The sequence below is a fragment of the Hemicordylus capensis genome, chromosome 13 (assembly GCF_027244095.1).
Source record: "Hemicordylus capensis ecotype Gifberg chromosome 13, rHemCap1.1.pri, whole genome shotgun sequence".
Classification (NCBI taxonomy): domain Eukaryota; kingdom Metazoa; phylum Chordata; class Lepidosauria; order Squamata; family Cordylidae; genus Hemicordylus; species Hemicordylus capensis.
Genome location: NC_069669.1, coordinates 19,644,696 through 19,662,079, shown reverse-complemented (window position 1 = coordinate 19,662,079; position 17,384 = coordinate 19,644,696). Strand labels below are relative to the sequence as shown.

The following is a 17,384-nucleotide window of genomic DNA, read 5'->3' as shown; positions in this document are numbered from 1 at the left end:
CTCAAGGGAACCAAATGTGTAATAAATTGGTTTGCGTCAAACCAAACGGGCTGTGGCCCCAATAAACACCAACGGCTCAATAGGAAAAGTCAGAACACAAATATTCTTCCCAAGGGCTAGCAATTGACATATGTCGTTTATTTTTAATATAAATACTAAGTCTTGATATTCATTTTTACATTTAGGTCCTGCTTTTCCTCCAAGGAACCCAGAGCAGTGCACATAGTTATGTTTATCCTCACAACAGCCCTGTGAGGTAGATTAGGCTGAGAGAGAGAGAGAGAGAGAGAGAGAGAGAGAGAGAGAGAGAGAGAGAGGACTGGCCCAGAGTCACAGTGAGTTTCTTGGCTAATTGTACCTCTTATCCCATAGTCCCCAAGATCCTGAAGCTGGTGCTGCAGTAGAGATATGATGAGAATCTTAGGCACACGCACACACTTCACTAGGTCTGGCAGAAACTTTTCCTCCCCCCACCCCAGAAAGGCCTTATCTGACTTGATGAACTGGAAGATGGATTGGTGTCCTGCTATTTTCTTTAGTTCCCTTTCCTGGAGGTCCTTCTATTGCTGGTTCCCTGATTTATGGCATGCGTGTGTCTTAATTATACAGCAGTGCCCAATGCTTTCTAGATCCCCTCTGGTCCTGGGTCTACTACTACTTCGAGGACTGCTCTTCAACCAAAGTTCTCAAAGCGGTTTACAGAAAAATAAAGAGGCTCTCAACACAATCTAGCCACCGCTGAACCACTGGGCTCACCTGTGAATCCGGTGGTTCTCACAACCACTTGAAAGTGGGCTCCCATACCCTGCTTTTGCACAGCCTGGCCTCAAATAACACATAAATAAGGTTCCCTTTCCCCAAAGGGTTCACAAACATAAGGCAGATACCAGTAACTGGAGGGATGCTGTGCTGGGGATGGATGGGGCCAGTTACTCTCCCCCTGCTAAATATAAGATAATTGCTGCTTTAAAAAGGTGTCTCTTTGCTCAGTTAGCAGGTTAATAGAGGACTTGCTTTGCAGCCAAGTTCAACTCCTGGTGGCAACTCCAGTTTAAAGGGATTTAAGATAGCAGAGGATGGAAAGATGGGAGATCTTGAAGAATGGCTGAAGTCTGCAACACGTCCCCTCCCGTTTCTCCAGTAAGCTGGGATGGGGGTACAATGATACTATGCTAGGTGGGCCAATATCCTTGCAGTCTCTGGAATCATGTAACCGGAGGGCCCATAACTCAGGGGTAGAGGAGACATGCTTTGCAGACAGGAGCTGCCAGCTTCCATTTCCTACATGTGCCATTCAAAGATCCTCACAACACTGCCATATCAGGTGGTGTTTTTTTAAAAACAAAACAAGATCTAAGAATAAGTTTTAGTTTGGGAACCAAAAATAAAATTCCAAACCAGGAGGTTCCCTTAGCACGTTAAAGTACAGAAAGATGTTCTCATTGGCATGTTTTAATATGGATACGATGAATATTTCGTAATACTCCCCCATCAGCAGTTCTGGTCAGAGGGTAGGTTTAAGTGGATTCCTTATGAGGAACGGCCAGGTATGCCCATTTGGAGATGGATAGTTCATATTTTATTATGCTGTCCTTCTAATCGAGGGTCTCGTGTTTCCCTTATAGCTCCTTTACAAAGAAATTTCCCAGGCCCATCAGATGAGTTTTTAGTTTGCTGGCTCAGAAGTAAGCCCCAGTGGAACCTCCTCCCAGAATGCTGCTGTGCCTGCTTTCCTGGGACTTAAAAGCCGGACTCTGTTTACTCAGAAGTAAATGCCAATGCAGCTAGCGAGATTTACTCCCAGGAAAGCAGGCACAGGAGCATTCCAGCTTCAGTTTGAGGACTAGAGACTGCTCAACTTCAGCCCTCTTGCAGATGTTGGCCTACAACTCCCACAATACCAGGCTATTGGCCATGGTGGCAGTGGATTATGGGAGTTGTAGTCCAAAAACAGCGGGGGGGGGGGGCGGGGAGTTGAGCAGCCCTGGTCTAGCTCTTGATTCACTGATCAAGTGCCATCAAGTCGGACTCTTAGCGTCCACATAGATAGATTCTCTCCAGGATGGTCTGTCTTCCACTTGGCCTTTCAGATCTCTCAGTGGTGCATTCATTGCTGTCGTAATCGAGTCCATCCACCTTGCTGCTGGCCATCCTCATCTTCTCGTTCCTTCCACTTCAAACCGCCCTGAGCCATTTTTGGAGGGGCAGTATAGAAATTGAATGAATGAACTTTTCCCAGCATGATGGACTTCTCAAGGGAGCTGGGTCTTTGCATCATGTGTCCCAAGTACGATAGTTTGAGCCTGGTCATTTGTGCCTCGAGTGGAAATTCTGGATGGATCTGTTCTAGGATCCATTGGTTTGTTTTCCTGGCTGTCCATGGTATCCTCAAAAGTCTTCTCCAGCACCCAAGTTCAAAGCACCGATGCTTTTCCTATCTTGCTGCTGCTATCTCTTACATTGGAACTATTTTATAAACGTTGTGTGTGCCACCCCGAGCAGCAGCGCACTGGAAGGGCAGGCTATACATAAACAAACAAGCAACTTTCTCGGAGGTGCACCACTTTGACCCTCTAGCTGTTGAACTACAACTCCCATCAGCCCCAGCGGGAGTCGCGGTAGGCCAACAGAAAGAGGTTGCCGGGGCGCTTCCTTGCTGGGCGGCCGTGCCGTAAAGCGCGCCACACCCCGGTCGCAAAAAGGAGGGGAACGCGGCCGGCACGGAGCCGCCGCGTCGCCTGGTCGCCTAGCAACGGGCCCGGGCCTTGGTTGTCAGTGTCAACGGCGGCGGGCCCGGCTGGTGGCAGCATGGCCGACCTGCAAGGCGCCATCGGCGACCACCACCCGCGGGCGGCCGAGGTGACCCAGGCGCTGTCCCGGCACCTGGGCGGCCTGGAGGCGCCGTCCCGCGTGGCGCGGCTGGAGGCGCTGGCGGGCATCCGGGCGGCGCTGCAGGAGCCGCCGCCGCTGCCGCCGCCGCTGCTGCAGGAGGTCTTCGGCAAGGTGCTGCTGCGGCCGCTGGCGCGCTGCCTGCTGGGAGACCCGGCCGAGCGCTGCCGCGAGCTGGCGCTGGAGCTGACCCGCCACGGCGTGAGCCGCGGGCTCCGCCCGGCCCAGGCGCTGCCCTGCCTGCTGCCCGCCCTGGCCCAGCGCCTCTGCGGGCCCCCCCAGGGCGGCGGCGGGGGCGAGCCCTGCGAGGAGCTCCGCCTGGGCCTGCTGCAGCTGCTGGGCCTGCTGCTGGAGAGCTGCGACGGCCAGGCCCTGGCGCCCTTCCTGCCCGAGGTGGCGCGCCTGCTGCGCGGGGCCCTCCTCGACCCCTTCCCGCAGGCCAAGCTGCAGGGCTGCCGCGCCGTCGCCGCCGCCGCCTGCGCCATGCCAGGTGCGCCGAGGGCGGGGTGGGCAGCGTCACTGGCCGCCGGGCGAGCCGAGCTGGGGAGGGCGAGGGGGCCAGCTGCCTGGGAGGCTGGTGCTGCTGCCGGGCCTTGGCCCCCCGAAGGGCTGTTGCACAGGAGCCAGCGTGGGGTAGTGGTTAGAGTGCTGGACTAGGACTGGGGAGACCCGAGTTCAAATCCTCATTCAGCCATGAGACTTGCTGGGTGACTCTGGGCCAGTCACTTCTCTCTCAGCCTCACCTACTTCACAGGGTTGTTGTGAGGAGAAACTCAAGTATGTAGGACTGGGCTCCTTGGAGGAAGAGGCTGTTCCACAGCCCCTAAGGGTAGTTGCAGGAGGGAGCTGGCTTACCTGATGGGACTCTCCTTAGAGCTGTAAGGGAAGTTGCAGAAATCAAGAGCAGGAGAAGAAGAGGGCCAACTGACTTGCAGGGAGACGGTGCCTGTGCTTTTTCGGCTGAGGCTGTGCTTGGAACTTGAGGTACAGCTGCAGGAATCGAGCGCAGAGGAAGTTGGGCCGCCACTGGCCTGCAGGGAGACAGTGCTTCTGCCTGCATGTGCAGCAGCTAGAAGAAGCAAATATGGGCCAGCTGACCCAGGGAACGCTGTGCTCAGGAAGTGTTTATTGTGAGAAAGAGAGCCTATTGACCAGGAGGAGGCAGCTCTTGTGCATTTAATTGCCGCTATGGAAATCAGGTGCAAGAGAAAGTAGCCTGTGGACCTTGACCTTGCTCGGGAGGCTGTTCCAAGCCTTTGCTTTGCTCCCAGCACCACTGTCCTATCGGAGCAGATCACTCAACTGCTGATATTGTATAAAGATAAACACAAGACTGCAATGCTAAGCATGTTATGGGTAAACAAACATGCTGCCAGGCTTCAGAAAGAACTGCAAATCAGGGAGTGGGGGGAAATAGCGCCTGTCACCGAAAAGGACAATCCTGTGTCAATTTCTCCCTCTTCATAAAGTGTAGTACAGCCCAACATGTCCTGATTTAGTTTCACTGTTATGTTTCCCCATCAGTGGTCACCAGTTGTGTGGAATGGGAAAATACATCACATAACAACATCTGGGAACAGACAGGTTTTCTCCATACATGTTGTGGGAGGGAAAGAACTCCAGCAAGGGCTGTTCTTTGTGGTAATGCGTCCCTTAGCCCTTGACTTCCATGTGGTTGGAACCCTGTGCATCAACTGCACAACTTCAGCCCTCTGGGCAACTCTCACCCGCCACCACCAGCTGTAGTGGCTAGTAGGGATGATGGGAGTTGTAGTCCTCTGACACCTGGAAGGCCGAAGGTGTGCAAGCCTGCTGTATGTGTAAGGCTTCTCATTCCCATCTGTAAACAGCATCTCCAATCCACTAACTAGCCTCCTTTGAGCTGGAGGCACCTCGTTTTAAAACCAGTCACCCTCCTTTCCTTGGAAATCTCAAATGATGTTTTCATTCTGTGCTGTTTTGCCATCATTAAGAAAGAAGCCCTTTGTAGGTTAATTAAGATAAGCTTTATTGGACCTCAGTTGCTAGATCCATAGGAACATAGGAAGCTGCCATATACCGAGTTAGACCATAGGTCCATCTAGCTCAGTCTGTCTATTCAGACTGGCAGTGGCTTCTCCAAGGTTGCAGGCAGGTGTCTCAGCCTCAGCCTTCTCTTGGAGTTGCCCTTACCTTTTGCCTGTGGATCCCCCAGAGGCATCTGGTGGGTCACTGTGTGAAACAGGATGCTGGACTAGATGGACCTTGGGCCTGATCCGGGAGGGCGATTAATATGTTCTTATGCTGCCAGAGAGGGAACTTGGGACCTTCTGCATGCAAGCATGCCAGTGCTCATCCCAGAGTGCCCCCTTCCCCTCATGGTAATATCTTACATTGCTTGCACATGTAGTCTTCCATTCAAATGCAACCAGAGCATATTCTGCTTAGTAAAGGGGGCAATTCATGCTTGCTACTATAAGACCAGCTCTCCTCCAAGATCTTGCAAGCAGACCTTTTCAAAACCTTTTGCTAGCAAGCACAAAATAACATGCCTAAATTAGAATTTGCAGATGGCATAATAATATAGCCATCTATAACTAGAAGAATACTATCACTTTTACTATCAATCTCGAATATAATTGATTGAAAATATGGATATAGACATATAATCTCCCAAGTTATCTTGGGAGATATCTAGTTCAATTGTTGATCAAATAGTGAGGACAGAGACTAGATATTTCAAGTCGGTGTTAACAGGTATTGAGTATTAACAGGTATTGTAACTTTCTTTACACAAGAGATTACAGTATTTTTAGGAGATCTAAAGGACCAGCAGACTAAGATAAAATCAGAGACTCTAATATGCTGTTTGGTTGTTTTGCTCCAAAATGAAACAAATATGTCAGTATATGTGGTAATGTAATGTGTCTAAATCATTGCTCTTATATTCTCTACAGAAGTGGGCACCAAAATAACTGTAGTGTGTCACTAAAAGTAATGACTGTATTTTTCTTTATATCTGCCCACCAGAGCATTTCCACATGGAGTCGGAAAGCTTGATCAGTCCCTTAATGCAGACAATTTCCCACCAGCACTACAAAGTCCGTGTCGCTGTGATTCAGGCCACCGGAGCAGTCATACAGTTTGGCAATGCAAAATCTTTGGATGACGTTCTTTCTCACTTAGCCCAGCGGTGTTTTGATGACATCCCACAGGTAAGTTTGTCTTGATGAGATGTCGATTGAGACACATTGTCCTTGGCAGATGTAGCTAAGAGACTGAATTTGAAATTTAATACAGGTGTGGCCTTCATTATTCATGGTGGTTCCATTCTTGCCTATAGGTACAAAAATGGAAACCGCAAATAACAAAAGCTTGAGTCAATGGGGATTGGGGAGTTAGGTTCATAACTCCCAAAAAGGGGGTCAAAAAAGCAAGGGGGGCTGAAATAAGAGAAGAAAGGACAGTACCTTATACTACATCTCTCCAGCAATGTCCCCCCAAACCCCGAAAACAGTCGAATTTTTGCCAGTTTTTGTTGTAAGAGTCCCAAAATGGCTCTCTGCTGGAAAATGGCAGCAAGATATGATGTCGGAAGTCATTTCCGGGCCATTTCCAACCACTCAAAACTGCAGATAGGTGAATTTTGCCTTTCTTTCGACCCGTGGATATGAAACTGGGTCTCCAAGACCCAATTGTGGATATGTGAAACCTCAGATGAGTCCACGGATAATGAGGGCCACCTGTACGAGCTTTTAATGGGTCCCAGAGTGTGTCTAAGGCCAGGGTGCACAACGTTGGACCTCCAGCTTGTTTTTGGTCTAAACTCCCACAATCCCCAGCTACCGTGGCTAATAGGGATTATGGGAGTTGTAGGCCAACAACTTGTAGGCCGAGATGGTATAGCCCTGGTCTAAGGGCACATGATAACAGCCACTTTGCTGAAGCTAAGCAGGTCTTTGTATGATCAGTGCCTGGATGGGAGACTCGCATATGCCACCTTTGGGGGTGGAGTTGTAGCTCAGGGGCAGAGCATTTGCTTTGCATGCAGGAGGTCCCAGGCTTGAATTCTGACATCTAGGAAAGCCTCCTGCCTGGAACCTTGGCGAGGCCACTGCCAGTCAATGTACACAATCCTAAGGTAGATGGACCAAGGGTCTGATTCTGGGTAAGGCAACTTCCTGTGTTCCTGTGGATTCTTGAACCCTAAACATGTTCGCAGGATCTCAAGCGCTGCTTGAAAGTGTGCACACCAGGTCTTTCCACAGCAACCCCTCACCCTCTTAAAAGCCTCTCCTGAAGACTGAGTGACTTTCCAGATTCCGGTGCAGCAGGAGGGGCTGTTCCTAGGAGTTAAAATCAGGGAGCACCCCTGGAATGCTTGAAACGGTTGTGTAGTGCAATTCAGTGCACGCTTCCTGGAAATAAGTCCCTCTGAACTTAATGAGGCTTGCTCCCTAATAAGCGTGCAAGTTGACAAGACTCACCACCTGCTAGGCCAGGTATGCTGTCTTACTATTGTTATTGGTGGCAGCCATAATCCTGTATTGTACTGCTGAATGAAGATCTGGGGTCTGCCTTAAACCATTGGAAGTCTCAGTCAGTCCTAAATGCAGTGAAAGCCCAGATTCTATAGCACCTTCCTGCCTTGTAAGAGCCCTTTAAACCTTTAGAGCAGAGCCCTCATTTTTCCTTATGTGTTCATTTGCTTTGTTTAAATAAATAAATAACACTTAGGAGAGTGGTGTTCCCTGTCACATGGATTCCCACATGATGTTGGTTACAACTCTCGTCATCTCCAGCTGCAGTGGCCTTCGGCTGGGGATGATGGGGGTTGTAGTCAACAACATCTGGGAATCCCTGTTACAGGGAACTCGGGATGTGCATGGAACCGGTTCAGCGCTCCTTTTCTGGAGCACTGAACCGGTTCAAAGGTCCTGCCTTTGAGCCAGTTTGGAGGATGTGGGGTAGTCACGCCAAGGGACAGAGAAAGTGCTTCCTACCTTTCAAAGAAAAAATAGATTAAGCTGAAGCTACAGCTGCATAAGTAGCGTCAAGGTTTTGTTGTGCCGTAGCCTGCCTTCACAGTGTGTGGACACAGCACATACCCTACAGCTTCTTCTCTTCTGGCTTTTTGCAGGTTAGGGAAGCAGTTATCAGTGTTGTTGGCGAATGGCTGCTCAACCTGAGAGATAGGTACTCTTTCTTTCACAAGTTAATCCCTTTGCTGCTCAGCGGCCTCACGGATGAAGTACATGAGAACAAGTAAGCGGCCCCCTCAGTTCTTGGTTTCCCCGGCTCATGTGAAACTCTCTCTCCCATTTTAGGAAATTGAGAGAGCCTACAGATTTTAAATGTAACCAAGCAGGAGTTTGGGGGGGCATCACCTTTTCTAAAATGCAGTCCTTCCAAACAAAGCGCAGAGCCTCAAACTTTATAGAGGGTGGTTTAAGCGGAGGCAAATTGCACTGAAGCTCTCTGTGTGTAACAGAGGAAAGGTAACTCTGCTTAACTTGCTTGGCATTGAGGCTGTTCACATGTGCGTGCAAAACCGGGCTAAGGGAGCCCAGCCTGGTTTTGCACATGAGCATGATCCACCCGGATTGGGCCCAATTCCGGCACCACCACAGTGGCAAAACCGCCTACGGAGCCTCCCCCTCTCAACGGGGTTAGGAGAGCCAGTGCTTTCCTCACCCCGTTTATTTGATGGTGTGTCAGCCGCGCGGCTGCCAGACTCGGGGAGGGGGGATTCTGATAATGCACTGTGCACTGCAGAGAGATCAGCGCTTTCGGGCTTCCTCCCCACAAAATGGGTAGCCCTTTCTCACTGCACATGAGAAACTCACTGTTCTCACTGTTCATTGTCTGCCACTGTCTGTGATCTAGAAGCAAGCAGAACAGAAAGCACAGAAATCCTATAGTATATTGTGAGGTAGAACACTAGACTGTTATTTAAAGGGAAATGCCCCATTTAATTATTGAGTTGGCACATATAGCCTGCTCTGTTGGAGAAATTTAAGAATGGATATGATGTATTTTTTCTTATCCAAAGCCACGCATGTCTGTTCCCAATCAAGACCTATATCTGCTGGATCAGGAAAGGGTTTGGCCCTCTCTCCACACTTCCCTGATGTGACCATCTTCACCAATACAAGTGCAAAATGATCTTTAATCACTTGATAAAATGGATGGGCATCCATTCATGATAGGCCAAAAGAGGAAGCCCTTCACACCACATGTAAGGAATGTTTGGGATTGCTGCCCCCCATGCCGTGGTAGCAACTGACTTTTAAAGGGGGTGAGACTTTGTTATGGACACTCTGTGGCTATTAGTCATGATACAGAGAGATCTCTATTTCCCAGACCCTGGTATTCCGGGTTTCAGGTTTTGTGGAGAGTGTTCACGGAACCAGAAATCTTGCCATCTTGCTTCCTCGTTCTGCACCTGACAGCAGTCCCAGGCATAAGTTGTGTGACCTTGTGCAGGAAACTCACTTTCCATGTCCCAAAGAGTGTTTTGTGCTGTGGAAATTTGTGCAACTTTTGTGACTGTGTGCTTTTGCCTCCGTTTTCCAAATGACCTCTTTTAAAATATCTTTTGGGCATATTGTCTATAACAGATAATGTTTCAGCTGTGTGTTTTAAACCTAGGGAACTGGCTTTGAGTTATTGGAAGAAAGTGGGTTTGCAGTGGGAAAAAGAAAATGAAGATGATATTAAGGATAAGCTTGATTTCTTTGCTGTGCCATCTTATTATCCTAAAGGAGGTGAGTATATCCTGAGCATAATATTCAGGATGCAGAGTAAGTGGGGTGGTTCTTCAAACCATTATTTGATGTCATTTGAGCACGCAATCAAGGAACCTTGGACTTGTCTGCTCTTCTTTCCTCCTCTTGTTGCTCAGCGATTTCTTTCTGGCTTGTGGCAAATCATAGTATACCATTTTGTCCAAATTGACCTACTATGGCTTGAGCTTGCTCTGCAAACCAGGACTGGGAATTGGGTATGTGCATGGAACTGGCTACTGCCGATTCGAAGGTGGGGGTGGGGGGGCATAACTTTAAGGACTAGAGAGGGTGCTCTTACCCCCGCCTCTAGCCGCATTTCCCCCGCCAGCGCTATTGAAACCGATCCCTCGGAAAACACTGTAGTGTTTTCTTGGGTGAATTCTGGAAGGCAAAGAGCCTCTGCCAGCGGGGGATTATTCATGAAGCACACTAATTCCTCAGCCTCTGCATTCATAGCAGCTGTGCTCACAAGCATCCTCCGTCCTTGTGAAGCTCTCATTCTAGGCCAACTTTATTTCTTAAGAGTGTGATCCATCCATGAGGTGGTTGTCTTTCTGGCCCTAGACTGGGGCTACACAGCTTTGGCCCTCCTGCAGATTTTGGACTACAACTCCTATAATCCTTGACTATTAGCCACTGTGATTGAGGATTATGTGAGTTGTAATCCAGAACCAGCTGGCAGGCTGTGTTGTGCAGCCCTGTCCTAGACTGATGTCTGGAGAATAGGGCAGCCCCCAAGCATTCAGAATCCTTGGTAAGGGGCCATCCGAATGGGTAATATTTAATGTGATCTGCTGCTGATTATTGTCTGTTGCATATTCCTTACCTCCCTTTAGAAGAGAACTAAACAGATTCATGTTTCTACCAATGTTTGAGCTGCATGTGTTTGGAACAGCAGGAGGCCCTCCATGGTCCTAGGATGCTCTGCCTAGGGAGGCTTCCATCGCCCCACTCTCTTTTGACTTTCCATCATCGGAAGAAAACTTTCCTTTCTGAGCAGGCCATTAATTTCACAGTGTTTTTATCTCCCCCTGCTGGCTGTGCTTTATTAGCTTTTGCATGTCCCTGTCTCAAGTTGCTTTGTTGTTCGTTATATTCTTTAATGTTATTGGTTTTGTGAGGTGCTCTTGGTGAAAGGCAGGCTGGAAATCTTTCAGTAATGACAGTAAATGGAGGAGGATTGGTCTATGGATGGATAATTAGTCATGATTAAATTCTCTCTTTGTTTCTGTCTTGGGGGAGAGAATACAGTTTCATGTATTCACTCCATGGTCTTCTCTGTTGGGCAGTGTTCCCTGTTACAGGGATTTCCAGATGTTGTTGACTACAACTCCCATAATCCCAAGCCAAAAGCTATTGCAGCTGGTGATGTTGGGAGTTGTAGTCAACATCAGGGAATCCCTGTTACAGGGACACTGGTTCTGCCATGACTGTGACAAAATCAAGAGTTGTGTTTAGGTTTACTAGGGCAGTTTTAGACAGTTTTTATTAATGAATGTTATGGCTCCCGCCCCTACCTCTTGCTGCATGCAGCTAAGCAGTAAACTTGATTTATTTAATCAGTTAGAGGACTACAAGCTATTTGTTTTAAAGTTGATCTAGTGGCTCATTAAGATGGCTCTGAGGCTTAACAGTTGAAGTAGCGTTAGAGGAGAAACTGTGATATAGGAAAGAGAGCTGGTGAGTAATACCAAACATTCTGGGAGCTGCATGAGACGACGTTCTTCTCCAAACAAGTGTGGGTCACAAGATTGGGCAGCACCCCAACTGCCTCGCTGAATTGGCTTTTCATGCATCGTGTGCCTTCCAACATCTTGTAATTATGCCTCCAATTAAAAAATAAGATTAATAGCCATTGCTAGCAGTGTTCTAGACATCTGACCTGGTAATTTTGCTCTTCAGCTCTTAAGACGTTTCCAATTGTTTTCTGGTACATTTAGTTCCCCTCCTCTGCAGTAACTGCAAAGTTGCATGGCTCAAACTATTAACTAGTTGTTAGCAATGTATGTGAAAAGCAGGGCTGCCTCTTAACTCGTGGGTGGCCAGCTTCCACTCTGCCCAGGACTGGTCAGATCTTGCTTGGAATACTCTGTCCAGTTCTGGGCTCTGCCTCTTGAGAAGGATGTTGATGAATTGGAAAGGGTTCAGAGCGGAGTGACCAAAATGGTGAAGGTTTCCAGTGAGGAATGGCTGAAGGAGCTGGATATGTTTAGCCTGGAGAAGGGATGGCTAAGGGGAGAGATGATGGCGCTCTTCAAAGATTTGAAGGGCTCTTACAGAGGAGGAGCAGCAGCGGACTTCTCTGTTGCTCCTGAGGGCTTGACCAATGGGTTGAAATGACAAAGAAGCAGCCAAAAGAGGCTAGACAAGGGCTGCTCCACTTTGGCCCTCCTGTAGAAGTTGGCCTACAATTCCCATAATCCCTGGCTGCTGTGGCCGGGGATTATGGGAGTTGTAGTCCAAAAACAGATGGAGGGCTGAAGTTGAGCAGCCCTGGGCTAGACATTAGGGAGAACTTCTTATGAACATCAGGTAGGGCCTGGGAAAGACTCCTGCCTGAAACCCTGGAGAACCACTGCCAGTCAGTGTAGACAATACTGAGCTACATAGGGAGCTGCCTGATACCGAGTCAGACCCTTGGTCCACCTAGCTCAGTATTGTCTTCACAGTCTGGCAGCGACTTCTCCCAGGTTGCAGGTAAGAATCCCTTTCAGCCCTATCTTGGAAACGCCAGGGAGGGAACTTGGAGCCTTCTGTATGCAAGCACACACAGGTGCTCCTCCCAGAGCGGCCCCATCCCCTCAAGGGAATATCTCATAGTCTCCCATTCAGATGTGAACCATGGCAGACCTTGCTTAGCCAAGGGGACAATTCATGCCTGCTTGCTTGCTACCACAAGACCAGCTCTCCGAGTTAGATGGACCAAAGATCTAACTCGGTATAAGGCGGCTTCCTATGTTCCTATTTCAGAACAGATTCTTAATTGGGAGTTTGTGGGACCACAAGGTGCATTGGCTGACCTCCAGGCTAACTTGCTGAAGAGTACTACCCAGGGAGTAGTCTAAAGCAGGCCTTGGCCCATTTTATTTGGATCTAGGAGCTGGCCCCAAAACTTACATAATGGACACTTGGAACAGTGGCCAGGTTCAGTGATGGACATTGTAGAGGGAGAGGGAAGAGGCCCGTCTCTGTATCCCCTTTACAGGTAACCTACTTAGAACACAAATGGGGCCGCCTGGGGCAAAGTAAGACCTTATTCAGTAACTTTGCTTCTGAATACCCTCGTGTGGGTAGTGCCATGGTTAAATTTCTAGGCAACACAGCTCTCTGGCACCTGGGATTTCCAAGCCCTGATCTAAAGGACTACTTAATTTCAGTAGGACTACTCAGGAGTAATTTAGCTTGGTTGCCAGCCAGTAAGTTCAAAAGAGAGGCCGAAGTCCAGTCACTTCTGAGAATGCTGCCCTCGGGCTCTTGAATCACGATCCGACTAGGAAGTTTGTGCTCCATGTTTGACGATGTTGTGTTCTAGATTAATCTTTCCAACAGAACTTGGGCCCATGCATGTCCGCAGGCCGAGCTGCTCTATGTTTGGGCCCAAGTAGCGTACATTTTATTATCCACTTCTTTTGTTTTTCTTTTCGAAATGATGCAAACCATTTGTGAAGAATGAATGATTGCCGCTGTCAAATGCAGAGCCCCTCGGTTTCCCCACTGTCCCCACCTCATGGACTGAATGGTTCTCTTTAACCCCGTTCTTTTAGCTCCAAGCGAATGAACCTGACACCTCTGCCTCGTCAGACTTTGATCTTGCATTGACAGAGATTGCAGGTCAAGGGGAAAAGTAAAGAAGGAACTCAGCGCCATCCTCACAATAGGATGACTTTCTATTAAGAAGTTTGTTTGTTTTTTCTTTTTCTTTTTTTAAGTCATTGCCTTGGGATATGGGTGCAGACAGGTTGAGGAAAGCAGTGGGGGAGAAGCAGAGGAGGAGAAGGCTTTGACAGCAGTGAGACGTGCCTTCATTTGTGCCTCAGCAATGAAGGGACTGTTGAAAAGGACAGGTCGGGATCCTTTTTTGAAACGATGCCTCTGGTCAAATAGGATGCCACTCTGTATCTCTGTCTTCTGGGGCAGATCTCTGCATTTGACCTCTTTGTGGTTTGCTGTCAATTTCCACAATCCGTGACAAAAAGAAGCCATAGCCAAGAGTGCCTTTGAAGATCCTTCCCTTTAAGAAGGTGCTTCGTAAACACTTCAGTGTTCTGTATCCTGTTTAACTTTTACATCAGGGTGGGGTTTGGGGGTGAGTGGTTTTAAAAAACAGTATTATTTATATAGCCACACAAGTGGAGAGTCACACAAGCTGGGAGATCCTTCGGGGCTTTTTTCTTTTTTTACTGAAAGTTGGCTTCTTTGGTAGTGAACATTTTATCAATAATACTCCTATTATTTAGCTCATACAGAACGCCAAGCTCTGACTGGGAGCCCAGAAGTAGCAACTCTTGCTTTCAGAGAATAGATAGGTGGGAAGCTGTGTTCTACTGAAGGCTGAGCTAGATGGATCACTGGTCCATCTAGCTCAGTGTTGTCTACAATTCCTGGCAGTGGCTCTCCGAGATTTCATGCAGGAGTCCTTCCCAGCTGTACCTGAAGATGCTGCCAGGGATTGAATCTGTGGTTGTTCTGTATGCAAAACAGGTGCTCTACCACTGAATTATAGCCTCTTCCCAACCGAGTCAGACTCCTGGTCCATCTAGCTCAGTATTGGTCTGCACTGATTGGCAGCAGTTCCCCACCATCTCAGAAGGAGTCTTTCCCAGCCCTACCTGGAGATGCCGCCAGGGATTGAACCTGGGACCTTCTGCATGAAAAGCAGATGCTCTGCTGCTGAGCTACAGCCCCATTCCCCAGAGTATGTTCAAGGGGGAAAAATATCCCAGTGGTCATTCCTTAGGGACATGCTTGGTGCTGTACATGTTTTGCATCTTTGACAGATGGACAGTAAATGCCACCTTGTTTTTCTTGGATCCCTTATAGTGTTCTGAGTTTGTGCCAAACACTTCAAATCAATGTTTTGTTCACACATTGGGAGCATCCAGCCACAGAGCATCAAGTTCCAGGCTAAATGTTGGTAGATGTAACTCATTTACACTATCGGGGGCAGCATTTGAAACTATGCATCCCTGCAGCATGCCGATGGTACAAGGTTTTTAAAATGGAACTGAACTAGGCACTGGCAATCACAGAAGAGAGCAATGAAAACATTCCTAGAAGGGATATGATCATATCCCAAGGCTTCTGGATCCTGCTCATCCTAAGGCGAATTCTCATGAGGTCATTACATTCATTCTCTAGTTCAGGGCTGCACAGCTTTGGCCCTCCTGCGGATGTTGGACCACAAGTCTCACTATATCTGATTATTGGCCACTTTGGCTGGGGATTATGGGAGCTGTAGTCCAAAAACAGAGGGAGGGCAGAAGTTGTACAGCCCTGCTCTAGTTCATTACAGAAATCCAGCCTTCACTCTCTGTTCTCTTAGCAGAAAATCTGGTCTGTGCCCTGGTCGTCTCTCACCTTGACTATTGCAGCTTTCCCCTTTCTGGTCTCCTGTCATCTCCTCACCTCTATGTCTTACTGCTTCAAAAATGATTTGCTTCTTTAGTCACTCAGATCATTTGAGGCTTGTAAAGGGGACAAGGAAAAGCCTACTTATTCTCTCCCATCCGCACAATGTCCCTCCCTAAGACTGGTAATTTTGTCAAGTGTCCATTGTCCGGCTCCCAAATTTTGGGGCTGGTACTTAGAGCTAAAGGGAAATGGTCAAGACTTGTTACCGTGTTTGAATTGTATTTGGATTTATGGGTTTAGTTTGTCATAGTAGTGGTATGCATTGCCTTTGTTAATACTTGACCAATCCTAGGTGCCAGAGAGCCATGGTGCCTAGAAACTTAAACATGGTGTCTAAATTAGGATATCAGAGGCAGAGTTGTTTAAGAAGATCTTTGTTTGTCCCAGGCAGCCCTGTTTCCCTTGCTAACTTGGCAAAGGGGCACCTTTTTGAAGTGGTGAATCTCTTATACTTAACAGGGGTGAGCAACTGGCCCTATCCATCCCCAGCACAGCATCCCTCCAGTGACTGTTGCTGGCACCTATCTTATGTTTCTTTTTAGATTGTGAGCCCTTTGGGGACAGGGAGCCATCTTATTTTTGTATCACTTCTCTATGTAACTTTTGTTGAAAAGCGGTATATAAATATTTGTTGTTTCTGTTCCGGGTTTGGCTTGAAAAGGGGATAAAATGAAGCCCATTTGCCCTCCCCCTTCACAGTGTCTGCCACAAAGTCTGGCCATTTTGGCTCCTAGATCTACTTGGTCAAGGCCTGCGCTACACCATCCCAGCTGTTTGTTGTAAATTAAGAGCTTAAACCATGGTCACTTTTTTTTCCATATTAACCCTTCACCTTCATAAATTTTTCTCTCCCTCTCTTTGCATTTCCCCACCCTAGTCACGCGGCCAGAACTGGGATGTCGGGAATTGGTGGTGAGAAACCTCTTCAAAATACTCCCGGGTCTCTGCCACGATATGACAGACTGGGTCGAAGGCACCCGGATTAAGGCCTCTCAGCTGCTGATCATCTTGCTGCAGCATGTGGAGGACCACGTCACACAGCACATGGAGCTCCTTCTTAGGACTCTGTACCACGTGTGCCTGGGTGATGAAAGCAGCGTCGTGAGGAATGTAAGTATTTTCAATACACTCCACGGTGGTTCGCCCAGTTAGTAAGCTGATGCATCTGGACCAGGGCTGGACAACTCCAGCTCTCATGCAGCTGTTGGACTTCAATACCCATCTGCCCTCACTGTTGGCCACTGTGGGCTGGGGATGATGGGAGTGGTAGTTCAAAAACAGTGGGAGGCAAATATCCACAGATTTAGGCTTCACTCACTAACCAGCAGTTATTTGTGGTTCTCCCCAATCCCCTCAGGTCCTTTTCTGGCACACAGGCAGAGGATCAAGGAGGAAAGCGAGTCTTCTATCATTTGCACTGGATATGTAGGGTGGGCCTGTAGCTCAGTGGCAAAGCATCTGTTTTGCCTGCAGAAGGCCCCAGGTTCAATCCCTGGCACCTCCAGGTAGGGCTGGGAAAGACTCCTGCCTGAAACCTTGGAGAGCTGCTGCCAGTCAGTGTAGACGATACAGGAGAACCTGTGGTGCCGCATATCCGCAGGGTGTCTCGTTGACACTCTTTATCAGTATTCATGGATACAAAGGGGTTAAAACCCACATGTCCGCGGTTCCTAGGGGGCCAGAAGTTACCGTGGAGGTCACTTTCGACTGCCATTTTGTTTCACAGAGCCCAGGAGGAGACATTTTGTGGCTGTTTTAAAACAAAAAACAAAAACCGATTTCCCCCCATGATTTTTCACGGTTTTGGGGGGCATTTCACTCTTTGGAGGACATTGCTGGGTACACTGGGGAGCACACCACAGTGAGTTTTGGGTCATTTGGGGGCCGTTTTCCCACTTTAAAAATTTCCCCCCTCCACCTTAGAACCTAACCCCCCTCTCCCCATAGCCTTAATGCCTCATTACTCACGGTCCCATTACTCGCAGCAGTAGGCAAGGAACAGAACCCCTGCAAGTAACAAGATTCTCCTGTAGTAAGCTAGACTGACCATTGGTTTGACTCTGTACAGTAGCTTCCTGTGTTTCCATGTAGATGATA

General features: G+C 48.3%; 1 protein-coding gene and 1 non-coding gene across 3 annotated transcripts in view; one reads left to right on the top strand and one right to left on the bottom strand.

Moving 5' to 3' along the window:
• Positions 1-2,635: 2,635 nt before the first annotated feature.
• The window catches only part of DNAAF5 (dynein axonemal assembly factor 5), a 33,306-nt gene continuing 18,557 nt past the window's right edge, over positions 2,636-17,384 (top strand). For both annotated transcript variants that reach the window (XM_053277080.1, XM_053277082.1), the window contains exons 1-5: positions 2,636-3,379; positions 5,899-6,083; positions 8,009-8,133; positions 9,520-9,635; positions 16,165-16,397. In XM_053277080.1, coding sequence (XP_053133055.1) covers positions 2,809-3,379; positions 5,899-6,083; positions 8,009-8,133; positions 9,520-9,635; positions 16,165-16,397 — 1,230 coding nt within the window. In that variant the 5' untranslated portion in view covers positions 2,636-2,808. The remainder of the gene's footprint in view (positions 3,380-5,898; positions 6,084-8,008; positions 8,134-9,519; positions 9,636-16,164; positions 16,398-17,384) is intronic.
• On the bottom strand, positions 14,490-14,561 carry TRNAE-UUC (transfer RNA glutamic acid (anticodon UUC)). Its single transcript has one exon. It is a non-coding gene; the product is annotated as a tRNA-Glu (tRNA).